Below are 18,845 nucleotides of genomic sequence, written 5' to 3'. Positions count from 1 at the left end.
ATGTATACACATCTCAATACACAATTTGTATAGCTGCTGTTGTTTTTAAACAATCCATTCAGCATGTACAATTGCACAGACTGATATGTGCCGCGCAGAAGCGCTAAACTCGCTGTTTGCAGCAGTGCGCATGCTCTATTGACAATGACACGCTTTGGGCCTTGAGTGAGTGATTACGCGTTCCCATAGGCAGACAGCGGGGATTGCTGCCGGCGCATGCGCACATCCCTCTGGTCACAAGAATCCCAGCAGTCACTAGATTCGCTTTAACACCAGCAAGAGCGCTGTAGCCATGGGAATTATACGCTACAGAAACATGTGGATTCGAGAGAGGAGACCGGGACTGATATTCTGTTTGCGATTGATTGATTGCTCAAGACAACTTATTGCATTAAAATCAAATTAAATAACTAAAAACAAACTACCATCGTGTCACTGTAATGCAGTCTAAAGTCTCATTCACACTAGAGATTTGTTTCGTAATCAGTGCGATTCGGTGGACAAGAGTGTGAACAACAAATTTCGATTGGCAAACGAACTGACATGAAACAAACTGAAACCACCGAAAGAGAGGGTCTCGGTCCGTTTGGCAAAATAACTGAGTTTGGTTCACTTGGAAAACTTGAATGTGACACTGGAAGGATTCTGTATTTTTTCAAAAAGAAAACTAAATCCACATTTCACCAAATAACATGTAGTTTTGACTGCACAGGACCAATTAAGACAACATGTACATTTATGTATTTATTAATGTACTTATTGTTAACGGTAACATCGGTAATCTGACAATTGGATATTGGGCTATATTCATCAAGGGTGTTACAAAAGGTTTTTTTTTTTCTAAATGGAATTTAATGCAAATTACAGTTAATATGTATACATCAGAGCATACAATTTTTTATAAAGATGCTGCGTGTGAGCCAGTCATTTCTCAATCATTTTGTGGCTTATTTGTACTATTGTCTGTGAGAAAATAAGTGTCAGAAATAATGACTTGCTATAAAAACCCTTAATTTAATGTATTATGTAAAGTAGCACTATGTTTGGTATGGCAGCAGTAAAATACTCCTAGATGGATATTTAGGGGACATCACACTACTGTTATTGTATAAGAAAGTTTACAAACGAGAGGAGGCCATCGACCCATCATGCTCGTTTGGTTTCCATTAGTATCTAAGTGATCCAAGGATCCTATCTAGTCTATTTTTAAATGTTCCCAGCTTCAACCACATTGGTAGTGAGTTTGTTCCAGATTGTAACAACTCTGTGTGTGAAGAAGTGTCTACTGTTTTCCATTTTGAATGCCTTGAAGCCCAATTTCCATTTGTGTCCCTGCTGATCTTAAAAAGCTGTTTGATGTTGTCAATGCCTCTCATGATTTTGAAGACTTGAATCAAGTCCCCACGTAGTCTCCTCTATTCCAGGGTGAAAAGGTTCAGTTCCCTCAGTCTCTCCGTAGGACATTCCCTTCAAACCTGGAATAAGTCTGGTTGCTCTCCTCTGAACTGCCTCTAGAGCAGCGATATCCTTCTTGAAGTGTGGTGCCCAGAACTGTACGCAGTATTCCAGATGAGGTCTAACTAGTGCAGTCTTAACATTACTTCCCTTGTTCTACACTTCTGACAATATACCCTAACATTTTGTTTACCTTTTTTATTGCTTCCCCACATTGTTTGGATGGGGAGAGTGAGGAGTCCATGTAGACTCCTAGGTCTCTCTCATGCGTTACTACTTCTAGTTCTATTCCTCCCATTATAGTGGATATTTGTATTACCTGCATGTAAAAACTTGTCCACATTGAATTTCATCTGCCAGGTGTCAGCCCACAACTGAATATTATCCAAGTCCTTTTGAATAACCGGTAACACTTTATTTTAAGGATCAAAAATTACACCGTAATTAATGACTAATAACTGCATTTGTAAGTGACTAGTTATGGACTTTATGCCATTACAAGCTATTTATAAGGCCTATATTGGTTGTTATCTTATTTTGGTCTTATAGCCCCTTTACACTTGTTTCTGTCCTAACAATGAACTTATTAGCTAAAAATAAGATGCTAATAGCTTGTATTGTGTAAAATACACATTTTATAGGTTCTCAGTACACTGTGTGAATGTGTAGCTTATAAGTATGAAATAAACATAGAATGGGCATTTCAACACAGACATTTAAATTAGCAGAAAAAGCACTATGGTGTTACACAAAAACACAGTGGTGTGATGGTTAAAGCAGTGTGCTATAAACTAGGTGTTCTGAATTTGAATCCTGGTGAGGGACTGTTTATGTTAGGTTTTCAGGTAGTTATATATATATATATATATATATATATATATATAATGAACCCATAATGTTTAAATGTATTTCACTCACATATTAAAAGTTACGGAAGCGTATTGCTACCACAGGATCGTTTTTTTTTTTTTTTTTGGATTTTGGGGGTGTGTTGCTGCCATTTTATTTGTTTTTTTTTTCAGGTATTTTTTGCTGCCAGGGGAAAAAAAATAGTTCAAGAACATTTGTAGTTCTTATTGGTAACCTCGCATGTAGCAGGTGAATCCTGTATTTTGTTTCAGTGCTGTATGTATGGGCTCAAATGGCAGTGGGATCCAGTGATTTTCCAGCTTTGAACACACACAGGATGTTTAAGGAGTTTCTAGAATTGGCGCTGCTGATGAAACCGAGACACTTAATTCCCATCCCACACGGAGATCACCCAGACCAGCCCACCCTAATCACTGATTTGGGTTAGGAAGAACCTTCACTCAAACCTACTGGACCAATGGAGTCCCATGATCCATGGCTCCCTGTAAATCCCGCCCCCATGATAAAACTGTGCCAAAACTAAAAAAAAAAAAAAATCACAAGCAAAGAAACTTGCGGCGAAAGCAAATATTGCAGTGTCACAAACAAAGACAGGGACTCCAGGCGAGCACATCAGTGAAATGGACTCAATCGGTTCGAGTTTTGCTCTCGATTTTAACAATTATTTGCTTTCAAGATTTTTTTTTTTGGTTTACAATTCTATACATTTTGCTTTTGATGGTTTCATTTTTGATCTCAACATTTTTTATTTTGAATTCGTTACTTATGGCGCTAATTTGAGCCCATAGAAGTATTCTTTTGAATATAAATTTGCACAGAGATGTGTATATATAGAACTGAAATAAATACATACATACATACATACATACATACATACATACATACTGAAAAAACATAGAAATGATATTACGTATAAAACACAAGGGTGTGTTTTTGCACCCACATTTTTAATTCAATTCCAAATAAATAAAACCGGTCCAAAAGAATTGGTTTCTCAGTTACCATCACAATATGCAGGAAGCCTGTACTTTTTGTATTTTTTGTGTACTGTTTTTCTTTATATACTTAATTTAATTATGTAGTGACAATACATCTCTTATTTATGCAAAGTTAAAGGTCGAGAGGAGGTAATCAGCCGCTACCAACAAGTCCTCAAAACATTCAGGAAAGTTCGCACCCTGTCAGAGGCATTCCATGTTGAGGCACCATTGCAGCAACAGCACTAGCACTAGCAGAGCTTCAGGTTGCAGACCCCAAGACCTATAGCACCCTGGTGTTTGATCCAGCTATGGAAACACAAAAAGATGTGCCAGTAGTGTTAATCCTGAAATTAAAAGATCCATTGAAGATCTCAAGGCTTGAGGGGATATATTGCCCATTTTGATCAAGTATTGAAGTAATTATGTGGTGCTGCAGGATTTTGTTCAAGAAAGAGACTGTTCAGTACATTTTTTTGTTTTGTTTTTGTTTTAGATTAAAGAAAATATATTACTGGATGTTTATAATTTATTTTTTTCATTTTCTTTTTTATATTCTACATCTTGTTAAAATGGATTGTAGGTTAGTGACTTTTTGAGCAGTGTTGATAAAAAGGACATGAAGGAGTCCTTTAACTTTAAATTAATGTTTAAGATTGTTTCAATTAAAAACAATGCAATTGACTGTGATTATTCAAGATGCGTCTCATCTGCAGTTTGTTCTCTTGTTGAACCATAAAACAATAAAGGCTGAATTATTCACTGCAATATTTAATGTCTCTTTTCTTATTGGAAAACAACAAATGTTTACTTTAGAACAGGGAACATAATATTGCCTTAATATGCATTTATTAGTGAGAAAATGTGCTTGTTACCCATCAAAAAATTCAGGGAATGTTTCAGTTATAATTTGTTGGTATAGAACAACTACTAGAAAAACTGTGCTTTTGTGTAACATCATAGTGCTTTTTCTGCTAATTTAAATCTCTGTGTTCTATATGCCCGTTCTATATTTATTTCATACTTATAAGCTACACATTCACACACTGTAATGATAACCTATAAAGTGTGTATTTTGCACAATGCAAGCTATTAGTATATTTTATTTTTAGCTAATAAGTTCATTGTTAGGACAGAAACAAGTGTAAAGGGGCTATAAGACAGAAATAAGATAACAACCAATATAGGCCTTATAAATAGCTTGTACTGGCATACAAGTCCATAACTAGTCCCTTACAAATGCAGTTATTAGTCATTAATTACGGTCTAATTTTTGATCCTTAAAATAAAGTGTTACCGAATAACCTGAACTGCCAAGATTGTATCTGCTGAGCCACCTATTCTTGAAAATATCTGCAAATTTGACAAGTTTGCCAACTATCCCAGAGTCCAGATCATAATATAGATTAGAAAAAGCACAGGCCCTAGTACTGATCCCTGTGGAACTCCACTAACAACCTCACTCCAGTTAGAAGCAAATCCTCTTATCGACACCCTCAGTTTCCTATACATCAACCAGTTCATAGTCTATCTACATCTACTTACATTACCCTGAATACCAACAGCTTCCAATTTTAGGATCAGTCTTTGGTGTGGAACCTTATCAAAAGCTTTATGAAAATCTAAGTATATCATATCATATGCTTTCACATGATCTATTCATTTTTTGAACATGCAACTGTAGATTAGTGAGACATGATCTCCCGGAATACGGTTTACACTAAGATGCTCCTCTATTTTCCATCTAATCATTTTTTCCAAAACTTTACAAGTAATGCAGGTGAGACTGATTGGTCTAATTTCCTGACTCGGTTGTGTCCCCTTTCTTGTGGATAGGTATGACATTAGCAGTTTTCCAATCATTTTGCACATCCCCTGTTCTAAGTGTCATTTGGAATAGTTTAGTTAGCGGCCTATAAATGATTTCCCTCATTTCTTTAAGTACTGTTGGAAATGTTCTATTTCGCACAGGTGATTTGTTTGTTTTTAATTCTGCTATTCCATTTAGTACCTCCTCCTCATTTATCCTGATCTATCTTAGGGTTTGACTGGACTGGTTGTTAACCTGTGGCACATTGTTTTTTCTTTTGTAAAAACCTCTGTGAAATATTCATTTAGAATATTTGTCACAACTTGTTCGTTTTCTAAGACGCTTCCATTTTTTTACATTTGTTTCACTTCCTCCTTTATTGACCTCTTGCTTTGTTGTATTATTGAAAAAGCTACTTGCATTAGTTTTTGCTCCAAGAGCTATGTTTCTTTCGATTTCCCTCTTTGCTTTCCTGAACCCTTTCTTCACATCTTTGTATTTTGTTTAATCTCCATCCCTTTTGTATATGCTATACAACATTTTCTCTGATATTTTTTTGCATACTTCTATTAAACCATTTTGGCCGATTGTTTTTTGGTCCTCAATTTGCTAAGTTTTGGTACAAATTTCTCCTGAGCCTCAAGTAGTATATTCTTAATATAACCATCCATTTTCAAATGAATCTGTATCCAGTCTGCTCCAGTCTAAGTATTCTAAGTGCCACCTCATACCTTCAAGTATTGCTATTTTAAAATTATAGACCACGGTTTATGACTTGTTCCTTGTTTTTTGAAAGCATGCCTCAAAGCTAACCATATTGTGATCACAGTTTGCCATTGGTTCTCTTAACAAGTTTCCCTCTGACTATCTTGGTAATTTGAAAAGATCAAATCAAAGCGTGTACTCTCTCTGGTTGGTTCCCTGATAAAACTGAGTTAGAAAGCAGTCGTTTGCCATCTCAACCATTTCTATTTCTGCTTCTGTAGTCCCAACTGGACTTTCCCAGTCTATGTTTGGGAAGTTGAAATCCCCCATTCTAACAGCCACATCTTTGCTACATACAGTCCTGATTACATTGTATAATGCAACATCTTTCTGAATATCTGAATTGGGTGGTCTGTAACACACTCCTACAACTCCTACTATAACTACCTCCCTGTTCTGGGGGGAAGTGGGCACAGTGGTGCTCTGGTGCCCTCCCAACACCCTCCGAGCTGTCATTGTCCAATTTGGTGTACAGCAGTTGGGACCTGTTGGGCATTTCTAGCTCTTGGGATGTCTCTAAGGAATGTGTACTCCCTTTTCTGCAGTTACGTCCTATTGTTACCCAGCAGTTCTCTACACTTTCCTACTCTAAAGTCTCAACTCTCCTAGGTTTTGGTGTGCACACCATCTCTCTCATGGGCAGATTGACCAATTCTTGCTTATCACTAATACAGCGCAGTTCAGCAAGCTGAGCCTCAAGATCACGGACTTTGATCTCCAGGACTTCAACATGCCGACAACATTCACAAATGAAATCTTTTTGGATGAGTCCATTGAGGAAGGCAATCATTCTGCAAACCTGACACTGTAGTGGCCATGTTTCTAAATTTAGTAAGTTGTTCCACCAATTTGACTGCATCTCTTCTTTTGTTTCTCAGCAGCAGCTTAAATACCTTTTGGATGAGCTTCTTGCCACCAATTGAACAATTGTTACTCTAACCAACACAACAGCTGGACCAGATTCACTTCAATTAAGGCAAACTAGGAATAAGATTCACTTGAATTAAGGCAAAACTAAAAACAAGATTAGGAATGCCAAGACAACATAAAAAAGCTCCCTCTCTCTCTCCTGTCCTGTGTCTGACTTGGGTAACTCCTACACAGTTCTATATTATGTATGCATTTTTATATACGCAAAACAATCAAGATTCGGCAGTGCAGTAGTGATTTTAATATTCACAAGTATAGCAGCATATTGTGTTCAGTAACTGCATACAGTAGGTTTAAATATTGGATGCATTCATGATACAGACAATCATCACAGATTCTGAAAATGAATTGCTCTGCTGATCAGATCTGCAGACATTCTGCACCTGAACGCACCCTTGTATTATTCGGTTGTATCAGAAGTAGATTGTCAAATGTGTTAAGACTACTGCATGTAGTTACTTTATTGCCGTCATATGTATTTGTTATTGTACATGTTATGCTGCCATTTCTTAGGCACTAATCATTTAAAATGTAAATGTTTTATTAATATGAAGTGAACCAAGCTCACTTGATTATTGCAATATGAATACAAGTGATCCGAGTCCTGAGAAAACACGGAGTGAACCAGGAAAATTTGTTAGTTTCCAAATGAACTGAGCATGTTTATATACAAGACAAATGTGAACAGCCTGATACATTGTTTTACAGCAATGAACCAAACCAATTTAGTTTGAAAAAAACAGTGTGAGGGGGTAACATGTGTTCCTGTATATAGATATATTTCGCATTATTTATTGGTATATAACATCTGACGTGTATGACAATATCTAGCATTACATACACCAACCAGAAAACAGAAGTCTTTACAAGTTGCCACAGACAGAGACCGGAGAGTACAGGTGAGAGGCAGCCATCTTGTTGTTTGACTAGTTTCAGACCAGACTTAGCATTGCTCATTTTGTTAGCATTGGCTGTAGTTTGCCTAAATTGAAGTCAATTCAGTTCAGCTGCTGAGTTGGTGAAAGTAAATATGTTGTAGAAAGGAGATTTCATCAAGGACTAGAAGGAATTCTGTTGCAGGAGGAGCCAGGTGGGGCCAGCTACAGTGAGGGGAAAAAAGTATATGATCCCCTGCTGATTTTGTACATTTGCCCACTGACAAATAAATGATCAGTCTATAATTTTAATGGTAGGTGTATTTTAACAGTGAGAGACAGAATAACTGCAAAAAAATCCACATGTACAGGCCCGTCTGAAGCTTGCCAATGAACATCTGAATGATTCAGAGGACAACTGGGTGAAAGTGTTGTGGTCAGATGAGACCAAAATCGAGCTCTTTGGCATCAACACAACTCACCATCTTTGGAGGAGGAGGATTGACCCCAAGAACACCATCCCCACCGTCAAACATGGAGGTGGAAACATTATGCTTTGGGGGTGTTTTTCTGCTAAGGGGACAGGACAACTGCACCGCATCAAAGGGATGATGGACGGGGCCATGTACCGTCAAATCTTGGGTGAGAACCTCCTTCCCTCAGCCAGGGCAGTGAAAATGGGTCATGGATGGGTATTCCAGGATGACAATGACCCAAAACACACAGCCAAGGCAACAAAGGAGTGGCTCAAGAAGAAGCACATTAAGGTCCTGGAGTGGCCTAGCCAGTCTCCAGACCTTAATCCCATAGAAAATCTGTGGAGGGAGCTGAAGGTTCGAGTTGCCAAACGTCAGCCTCGAAACCTTAATGACTTGGAGAGGATCTGCAAAGAGGAGTGGGACAAAATCCCTCCTGAGATGTGTGCAAACCTGGTGGCCAACTACAAGAAACGTCTGACCTCTGTGATTGCCAACAAGGGTTTTGCCACCAAGTACTAAGTCGAAGGGGTCAAATACTTATTTCCCTCATTAACATGCAAATCAATTTATAACTTTTTTGAAATGCGTTTTTCTGGATTTGTTTGTTGTTATTCTGTCTCTCACTGTTAAAATACACCTACCATTAAAATTATAGACTGATCATTTCTTTGTCAGTGGGCAAACTTACAAAATCAGCAGGGGATCAAATACTTTTTTCCCCCACTGTAGGTGTGAATTGGGGGCAGGTAGACAAAAGGTACTTAAAGCAGCTGTCGAGAAAGAGCTGTGCAGTTTCTCTTTCACAGAAAGTTAAGCAGTTGACTAGGGATCTGAAACCAAGAGACTTAGTTATTGTTTTTTTTTTTTTCCCCTAACATTTAGAAGCATGTGGCCACTACAGTGTCAGGTTTGCAGAATGATTGCCTTCCTGGGTGAACTCATCCAAGAAGGTTTCATTTGTGAACGTTGCCGGCAGATTTGAAATCCTAGAGAGCAAGGTTCGTGATCTTGAGGCTTAGCTTGTTTATCTGCGCTGTATTTGGGATATAGAAGATTGGTCAATCAGCCCATGAGAGAGATGGTGTGCAAGCCAAAACCTAGGAGAGTTGAGACTGTAGAGCAGGAAAGTGGACACAACTGCTGGGTTACAGTAGGTCGTAACTACAGAAAAGGGCATGCACAACCCCTAGAGACACCCCAAGAGCTAGAATTGCCCAACAGGTTCCAACTGCTGGACACCGAATTGGACAGTGACAGCTCAGAGGGTGATGGGAGGGCAGTTGAGCACCAGAGCACCATAGTGCTCACTCCCCCCCAGAACAGGGAGGTAGTTATGGTAGGAGATTCAATCCTTAGAGGCGTAGATCACAGTGTGTTCTAGTGATAAGGAGACCCGCATGGTATCTTGCATGCCTAGTGCTCAGGTTGCAGATCTCCCTAAACTAGTAGATGGGCTACTGGCCAAAGCCGGGGGGAATCCACTTTTCATGGTACACATTGGAACCACTGACACAGGCAACGGTAGGACAGAGTTTCTGCAAGACAAATTTAAAAGAGTTAGGAACAAAACTAAAGAACTACCGTGGAGGTTCTGCTTTCTCTGAAATACTTCCAGTACCACATGCATGGCCAGGGAGACAGGCTGAGATTAGAAAGTTTAACACGTGGTTGAAATCTTGGTGTAGGGAAAAGGGTTTTAGGTTTATGGAGCATTGGTCTTTCTTCTGGGATAGAAGAAGGACCTGTACAAAGTGGACGGTCTACATCTAAACAGAAGGGGGGGGCCAATGCATTGGGAGAGCGTTTTTTCTGAGTAATTGAGAATCTTTTAAACTATGGACAGGGGGGCAGGGAGCTCTGACAATGGGATATGTTCTACAAAGGAAAGAAAACCAAGGGAAACTGCTAGTAGGAAAGTCCTGAAATGTTTGTACCTTAATGCCAGGAGTATAAGAAACAAGACGCTAGACCTAGAAGCCACAGTGCTAGCATGTGACTATGATGTTGTAGGAGTGACAGAAACAAGGCTTACCGAAAATGATAGGGATGAATACAAGTTGAAAGGATACACACAGTTTAGGAGAAACAGGCAAAATTGAAGAGCGGGTGGGGTAGCATTATATGTGAAAAATGACATTGAGGCAGAAGAACTCAAATTAGATCCCAGTAACGGAACAGAATCTTTGTGGGTCAAACTTTTGAATAAAATATCTGGAGGATAAGTGGTAGGAGTGTATTACAGACCACCCAACTCAGCAAGATGTTGCATTGTACAATGTAGTCAGGACTGTATGTACCAAGGATGTGGCGGTTATAATGAGGGACTTCAATTTGGGAAAGCCCAGTTGGGACTACAGAAACAGAAATGGAAATGGCTGAGATGGTAAATGACTGCTTTCTAACTCAATTTGTCAGGGAACCAACCAGGGAGAGTGCATGCATTGACCTTATCTTGGTCATTTGAAAATATCAAGTCAGAGGGACACTAGTTGGAGAACCAATGGCAAACTGTGATCACAATATGGTTAGCTTTGAGGCATTCTTTCAAAAAACAAGGACCAAGTCTAAAACAATGGTCTACAATTTTTGAAAAGCAAACCTTGAAGGTATGAGGCGGCACTTAGCAGAGTTAGACTGGAGCACAGTGGATACAAATTCAGTTGAAAATTGATGGTTATATTTTAAGAATATACTACTTGAGGCCCAAGAGAAATTTGTACCAAAACTTAGCAAATGGAGGACCAACAAACATTGGCCAAAATGGTTTAATAGAGGTATGCAAAAAAAGAGAGAATGTTGTATAGCGCATAAAAAAGGGATGGAGATGAAACAAAATACATAGAATATGTTGAGCTGCAAAGAGACCTTAAGGGATCAGGAAAGCAAAGAGGGAAATAGAAAGAAACAGCTCTTGGAGCTAAAACTAATGCAAAGAGCTTTTTTCAATACTGCAACAGCAAGAGGTCAATAAAAGAGGAAGTGAAATGGCTAAAGGGCAAAAATGGAAGTATCTTGGAAAATGAACAAGATGTGGCAAATGTTTTAAATTAGTATTTCACACAGGTTTTTACAAAGGAAAAAACAGATAACATGCCACAGGTTAACAATCAGTCCAGTCAAACCCTAAAAGAGATCAGGATAAATAAGGAGGAGGTACTAAAGGGACTAGCAGAACTAAAAACAAACAAATCACTTGGGCCAGATGGTATATTTCCAGCAGTACTTAAAGAAATGAGGGACATTATTTTTAGGCCGCCAACTCTAATATTCCAAATGTCACTTAGAACAGGGGATGTGCCAACTGACTGGAAGACAGCAAATGTCATATCCATCCACAAGAAAGGGGACAAAACTGAGCCAGGAAATTACAGACCAATCAGTCTCACCTGCATCACTTGTAAAATGTTGGGAAAAGTTATTAGACAGAAAATAGAGGAGCATCTTAATGAAAACCATATTCTTGGAGATAGTCAACATGGGTTTAGACAAGGCGGATCAGGTCTTACTAATTTATTAGAATTTTCTGAACATGCAACTGCAGCTGTAGATTACATGAAAGCATACGATATGATATACTTAGATTTTCAAAAAGCTTTTTATAGGGTTCCACACCAAAGACTGATCCTCAAATTGGAAGCTGTAGGCATTCAGGGGAATGTAAGTAGATGGATTATGAACTGGTTGATGTATAGGAAACAGAGGGTGTTGATTAGAGGAGTTGCTTCTAACTGGAGTGAGGTTGTTAGTGGAGTTCCACAGGGATCAGTACTAGGGCCTTTGCTTTTTCTAATCTATATTAATGATCTGGACTCTGGGATAGTTAGCAATATTGTCAAATTTGCAGATGATACTAAAATAGGTGGCTCAGCAGATACAATCACGGCAGCACAGGCTATTCAAAAGGGACTTTAATATTCAGTTGTGGGCCAACACCTGGCAGATCAAATTCAATTTGGACAAGTGCAAGGTATTACATGCAGGTAACAAAAATGTCCACAATAATTACACTAAGGGTGGAATAGAACTAGATGAAGTAACGCATGAGAAAGTGAGGAGTCCACATAGACTCATAGGTCTTTCTCCATCCAAACAATGTGGGGAAGCAATAAAAAAGACAAACAATGTCGGGGTATATTGTCAAAAGTGTAGAATTTAAAACAAGGGAAGTAATGTTAAGACTGTACAATGTGCTAGTTAGACCTCATCTGGAATACTGTGTACAGTTCTGGGCACCACTTCAAGAAGCATATTGCTGCTCTAGAGGCAGTTCAGAGGAGAGCAACCAGACTTATTCCAGGTCTGAAGGGAATGTCGGAGAGACTGAGGGAACTGAACCTTTTCACCCTGGAACAGAGGATACTACATAGGGACTTGATCTAAGTCTTGAAAATCATGAAGGCCAACGACCACATCAGCAGGGACACGCACACGGGGACAGAAATGGAAATTTGGCTTCAAGGCATTCAAAATGGAAAACAGGAGACACTTCACACAGAGAGTAGTCACAATCTGGAACAAACTCCTCAGCAATGTGGTAGAAGCTGAAAGTTTGGGAACATCTCAGACTATAAATATTTAAAAAGCAAAATAAGAAAATTGATTATAACTGGAATAAAATGCTTTTTTGCTCAAACACTACTGTCACAGATGGAGAAGAGCAGAGAGATTTTTTTTTTTTTTTTGCTTTTTATTTTCTCAGACTAGCCAGAAAAAGAAAACATCTAAATAGTCCTATTACACCCCGCCACCCACCCCCCTTAGACAAACACAGGTCAATGTATGATACGGAATGAGTTTTGGGGAGGGGAATAAGACCAAATGAGACAATGCATTGGGAATGAGGTAGACAGTGTTCAGCCCATGAAGTCAGTAGTACAGGTTAGCAAACTGAGTAATAGTGAAAATGCAAGCAGTGCAGTGCTATGGCACTACTCTCCCCATTCTAGAGGTTAAAGATCCATTTGGCTTGAGGAATAAGTGTTCAACCCATTCAGTCAGTGGGACAGCAGTGTCTGGCTGCAGCAGGGCTCTCGGACTCAGTCCCTGTGCATCCTCTATGTCCCTATCAATCCAATACCCCTCCCTGACACTTGGAGTCTGACCCACCACCCCACTTGACAGTTTTATGGCATCACATGATATTGATTTAAAAAAACACTATACAGTAGGATGCTACATTTGGAGGCATTTGGATGGACAACATAGGGGGTTGAATGAGACAGAATAAAACAATGCATTGGGGGTGAGGTAGAAAGCATGTACACCCCATTCAATCAGCAGAACAGGTTGGGCAACCGATCAAACAAAGGAAACAAATGTAGTGTTTAAAAAAAATAAAAAAAATAAAATGTATAGCTCTGGACCAGCCTACCCACTACCAGTAATGTATCCCAGATGACACGAGGTTTGCAGGACTTTTTACCCATTCAGGTAGTGGGGAGCAGCTGTGCCCCAGACTAAATATTCAAGGTCAAGCGTCTCTTAGTCAAGATTCACCCCATTAAGAACAGCCCATCACTTCAGGTCAGATTTTTGCTTCATACAAATACTCACATTAATCCAGTTTAATCGCTTATTTAGTTGAAAGAGCCAGGCTGCAACAAAGAATAGAAGATACTACTACCCACACAGGAATTTGATGCATACTAATATAAAAAAAGTTAAAATTCAGAGCGAGGTAGACAATGCCTACAATGTGTGCCTGTCAGGTCCGTACAATGAACAAACTAATGTAATCACATACGGTAGTGATTGAGTAGAGCAGTGGTTCTCAAACCTGTCCTGGAGTACCACCTGTCCTACTGGTTTTTGTTCCAACCGAGCTCTCAATTACTTAATTGAACCCTTAATTGAACTAATAATTTCCTAAATCAGAGCCTTTTAATAAGTTTTAATAGCAGGGGTTTTAAGTTAAGTATAAAATTGTATAAGGAAATTATTAAGGAGCCAACTTTTTCCATCAGTTATACAATTTAAAGAGTCAAATGTAATCAAATTACTTAAATTAAGGGTTCAATTAAGTAATTGAGAGCTTGGTTGGAACAAAAACCAGCAGGACAGGTGGTTTGAGAACCACTGGAGTAGAGCACTGCTCACCCACTGCTCTCCCCCCTCTCTACAGCACAACCTCAATTTCATGGAAGACCCGGAGGCTCCCCCCCTCCTCCTCCACCTCCTGCCTTCGAACCACCCCTTCACCCTTCCCTCCACCCATTCCACCTCCCTGAACTCCAGGCACCTCGACCTCCCTCACAACCTCCCACTCTTTCTCCCTGCGGCTGTCCCTCCAGTGCAGGTGTAGGTGGGCGCGCAGGTGGGTGGAGCGGCTGAAGCTCTTGCCACAGCCCCCACAGCGGAAGGGCCGTTCCCCCGTGTGCACTCGCAGGTGCCGCTTGAGGTCATGACCTTTCATGAAGCCCTTGCCACAGTCGCTGCAGACATGGGGGCGCTCACCTGTGTGGACACGGGCATGGACCTTGACGTTGGAGGCATCAGTGAAGCGGCGGGGGCACAGGGGGCAGGCGAAGGGCTTCTCCCCCGTGTGGATGCGTTGGTGTCGGCCCAGCTCACTAGGCTTGCTGAAGCTCTTGCTACAGAGGGTGCAGGCGTAGGGCTTGGCCAAGGAGATGGGCCGGGGGTGGGACTTGGGAGCAGAGGAAGGAGAGGGAGAGAGAGGGGGATCGGGGGATGAAGTAGAAGTGGCATGGTGCTGGAACCTGAGTGGGCGGCTACTAATGCGTCGTGGCAGATGGATGGAATCAGGGGGGGGGCTGTAGGTGCTGGGTGGAAGAGGAGGGTTAGAGGGAAGGGGAGGGTGGGAAAACAGAGTAGGGCGGTGGTGGTTGGAGTTTGGGTAGGAGGGAGGGGGAGAGGGAGGGCGGTAGTTGGGGGCAGTGAGTGGGGCATGGTGGAGGGGGTGGCGATTGAGAGGGGGGGGTAAAGGGGGAGAAGGAGGAGAGGACAGGACTTGCATGGGGGGAAGCTGGCTTGGAAGAGGAGCAGGAAAAGGAGGAGGGGAAGAAGCAGAGGGGTAGGGGGAAGAGTGCAGCAGTGCAAGTGGGACCCTGGCTCTGGTCCCCCCCACTCGCTTCTTTCCTCGCCCTCGCCCTCTCCCTCGCTTTTTCCTACCCTCAGTTTCCTCCCTGAAGTGCAGTTTCTCATGTCGCTGCAGATTCCAGAGCCGAATGCAGGTCTTGGAGCAGTAGGAACATTGATACATTCTGCAGCCTTTTCCGTCTCAGTCTCTCTCTAATTATCCATCCCTAGAAATCCAATCTATGGCAATATATGGTTTCTCCCTCTCTCTCTTGTTCCTCTGCGGATAAAGCCCACCAGTCTTTTGCTTTTCCCCCCTCTCTCTCTCTTCTAGTTTCTCTGGAGACAGATCCTTCAGTCTTCTGCTGCGTCACTCTCTTAATATTCCCATGCTAGAATCCAGTCAGTGGTGTTGGCTTTTCTTTCTTGTTCCTTTGCAAACAAATTCTCCCTTCTCTCTCACTGTCATGAAAAAAAAAGTGATAGGTTAGAAAGTAAAATTATAAAATGTACAGTCTATCTTTAGAGACTGTCCAGCATAGGGTCAAGACACACCTGTTCAAACTGTACCTGTAACACCTCAGCCAACCTCGCAGCACTCTTTTATCCACCTTCTTATTGCCCTGACCTGCTCCTGATTACCGATGCATTATAAACACAATCACCTGATGGTCACAGCTGATGTAGTATCCTCACTGTTGCCCCTATGCACAGACCAGGACTGAGACTGTACTGTCGTGTCCTTGTATTAGTTCACATCTATTAGACCTTCTGCTTACTGCCTTATATTGTAATATTGTATATTGCACTTAGTGTTGTACTGTATAATGATGCTTTTGAAAGGGTTTATAGTGATAACTAATTCATACTAGGTAAAATATAAATAATTACTAACAGCAGTCCACTCACACAGGCAAGTCACTATAATCTCTGTGCAGTACAGTTAATTATACTTTAGTAAGTGGATTACTCAATTTTAATAATTTGATTCTATTTCAAATTCAGTAAGTATCAAAGTCGAGTTGTAAGTTTACAACAATTCAGTAACATCAAACAATTCAGCCACATTAAAACTTAACACAAGCCAAGTTGTTTATATCAACACAAAGGTTTACAGAGGATAATGTGTGCCAAGATTAAAAAAAAAAAAAAAAACATAATACGAAATAAGAAATAAATAACTATTTATTACTGTGTCACTGTTTCATGGTCGTATATCACCGTGAGATGCCGCATGCATAATAAATGTATGCAATATGACATAGGAATCTTATCAGAGAAAAGATTACTGAGCCTTTAAGTCGAGTTGAATGTTGGTCAGTAAATAAAGACAAGATTGTTGGAAAGAATAGGACAGATATTGGCAGGTACTGAAGAAATCTTGACGAAGGTACCACAACCAACTTACAGACAAGACGATTCGCAATCCCCCATTTGAAGCGAGAAATTAATGGCATAGGGGAAAAATAGGAGGAAAGGTTTCATTGGGGGAGCAATAATTGTTAAAATGGTGCGATACTGATTGAAATGGGGGGGATTTTATGGTCCCTGTAATTAGGTTTCGAACAGCGATGCATCCCCAGCAACAACTCCCACGTCGAAAATTCAGCAGTATCCCCCCCCTCCCCACCACCATGGGGAGGGGGGATACAAATAAATGAAAATTTCACCAACAGGGGAATTTTTAGAGAAGTGTAAGGCAAACCGAAGTATATAAACAAGAAGCGATACTGGGACGGGAAAACTTGGATACCCCAATATATTTTTAACCGGGGAGTTTATCATTAAGTACCTTGAATTAAACCTTATTGTACGTGACATAGGTAGTATTTGCAATGGCACTTTAAATTATATTTCCAAAAGCATTTGGGGATGAGGGAGTATAGCTGGAAACAGTAGCAAGACTCGAAAAAAGACCAGGCAGAGTTAGTTGATCATCGATTAAATTCCTGTCCTGCCCATCGTGAATGATTAACGCAAGTAAAACATACATTGGTGAAAAGATTGTGCCAAAATACAAAGTATATAAATATATAAAACAAATAAACGAAATAGATATAGACACGGATACGTATATTTCTTTTTATTTATATTTATGCATTTCGTTATGTATATTTCGTATTATGGGTGTTTTGTTTTTTTTTTTTTTTAATATTGGCACAAATTATCCTCCATAAAGGTTAACGCGGTTTTAATACTAAATGAAAAGAAAAAAAAAACTGCTAAGTAATTTTAAATGACGCAATAAACCAATGTGTTTAACAATACAAAACTCCCATAATAAAAATGTAAAGCCTGGGTACGATAAAATTATTGTTCGATGACACAAGCGAACATTCCTACCGTTTGTATGCATTTTACTGCAAAATACAATATATTTTACAGCGTTTAAAAACCCAACCAACTTCCTAAATACAATCTTACATACACCCTCGTACTCACAAACTGCAGCACATGCTACAGCTGTACCGTCACAAACACCACATGGGACGGCTTTAAAAGTACATTTTTCCTATATATTCATCGATGTAGAATCAATTGATGTTTTTACATAGCTACAGACATTCCACTCTCAAAGTTAGTCTAAATTAGAAACCCCTAGAAATAAGAAGTAAACACCTTGTTTTAAGAAATTGGCAATTCTACATAGTCATGTATAATACTTATTATTAGCACTAGTATTAGCCTATGTTATGTCCCAGCAAATCAATTCAAATATACGGAGTTTTAAACAAGAAAACTCGTGGTTAGTATAGAGTTAAATATACACATAGTCTCTTACCTTGAAAACGGAAAGAATACAGAAAATATGTGTAGCTAAATATAAATATTGATTTTCGCGGCTTCTTCTGTTTCGGGATTCTGTTTATCTGTTACTCCACGTGATAATTTTCTCTCTCGCCGTTCTTTCTTTCATCCAGTGTGTTGTTGATTTTAGTTTCATATGTTTTGTCTTCTTCCTTGAAATCCCAAAATTAAAGCACTACTCTGTCACACGCGCAGAGTTAAACACAGTAAAACATTTCGACTTAATAATACAAAAATGTTTGAATTAAAATACCGCGAAGACGCAAACCTAAACCCTATCCAACTTTTATATTCACTACGGAGTACAAAAACTTACTCCGCCTTTTCGCAATGCACTGTGGTTATTGTAGTTCGATAAAGAAAAACAAACATCGGCGATACATGGGCTGCGTTCACGACACGCATACTTCGCCGAGTCTGCGCATACTTTTCGCATACTCTGCGACGAAACTGTCCAGGTTACCCGTCTGCATGAACTCAGGCGGAAAATACGTCACAATGCGACGCATCCACAGGCTGCAAAGTCTGCACAGCCGCGCAGCTTCTCAAAAGGTACTGCGCTGGTGCAGCCGCGGCTTCAAAACAACAAAGGAGCGCTGTGTGACAAAGACGTGTATCAGCCAGAGACAGACCTCATTCCATGTGCCAGCGCCACATAGTCAGGGGGTGTGAATCACCCTTGAGTCATGTCATGAAGGATCTTATTAATTTCATGCTAGATATGGCTAAGTACAACAGAAATAATATATTTTAAAGATTGACAGTTCAACAATAAAATAATATGCATGTGTAGTGTTGTATGTATACATTATAACCTAATTTCCACGTATTATGTGAATTT

At 39.9% G+C, this 18,845-nt stretch overlaps 1 protein-coding gene across 4 annotated transcripts in view; it reads right to left on the bottom strand.

Annotated features, from left to right (window-relative positions):
• Positions 1 to 18,845, bottom strand: part of LOC136753034 (early growth response protein 2b) — a 54,999-nt gene that overhangs the window by 25,490 nt on the left and 10,664 nt on the right. Inside the window, exons 1-2 of one of the 4 annotated variants that reach the window (XM_066708828.1) lie at positions 17,979 to 18,543; positions 14,615 to 15,658 (exon numbers count right to left, since the gene is read on the bottom strand). In XM_066708828.1, coding sequence (XP_066564925.1) covers positions 14,615 to 15,380 — 766 coding nt within the window. In that variant the 5' untranslated portion in view covers positions 15,381 to 15,658; positions 17,979 to 18,543. Of the gene's footprint in view, positions 1 to 12,827; positions 15,659 to 17,978; positions 18,554 to 18,845 lie in introns of those variants that run through there. The other 3 variants (XM_066708827.1, XM_066708825.1, XM_066708826.1) reach the window with 3 other exon arrangements.

Source organism: Amia ocellicauda, chromosome 7 (genome assembly GCF_036373705.1).
Source record: "Amia ocellicauda isolate fAmiCal2 chromosome 7, fAmiCal2.hap1, whole genome shotgun sequence".
NCBI classification, from domain to species: Eukaryota; Metazoa; Chordata; class Actinopteri; order Amiiformes; family Amiidae; genus Amia; species Amia ocellicauda.
This window is presented reverse-complemented; position numbering and strand designations above follow the sequence as displayed.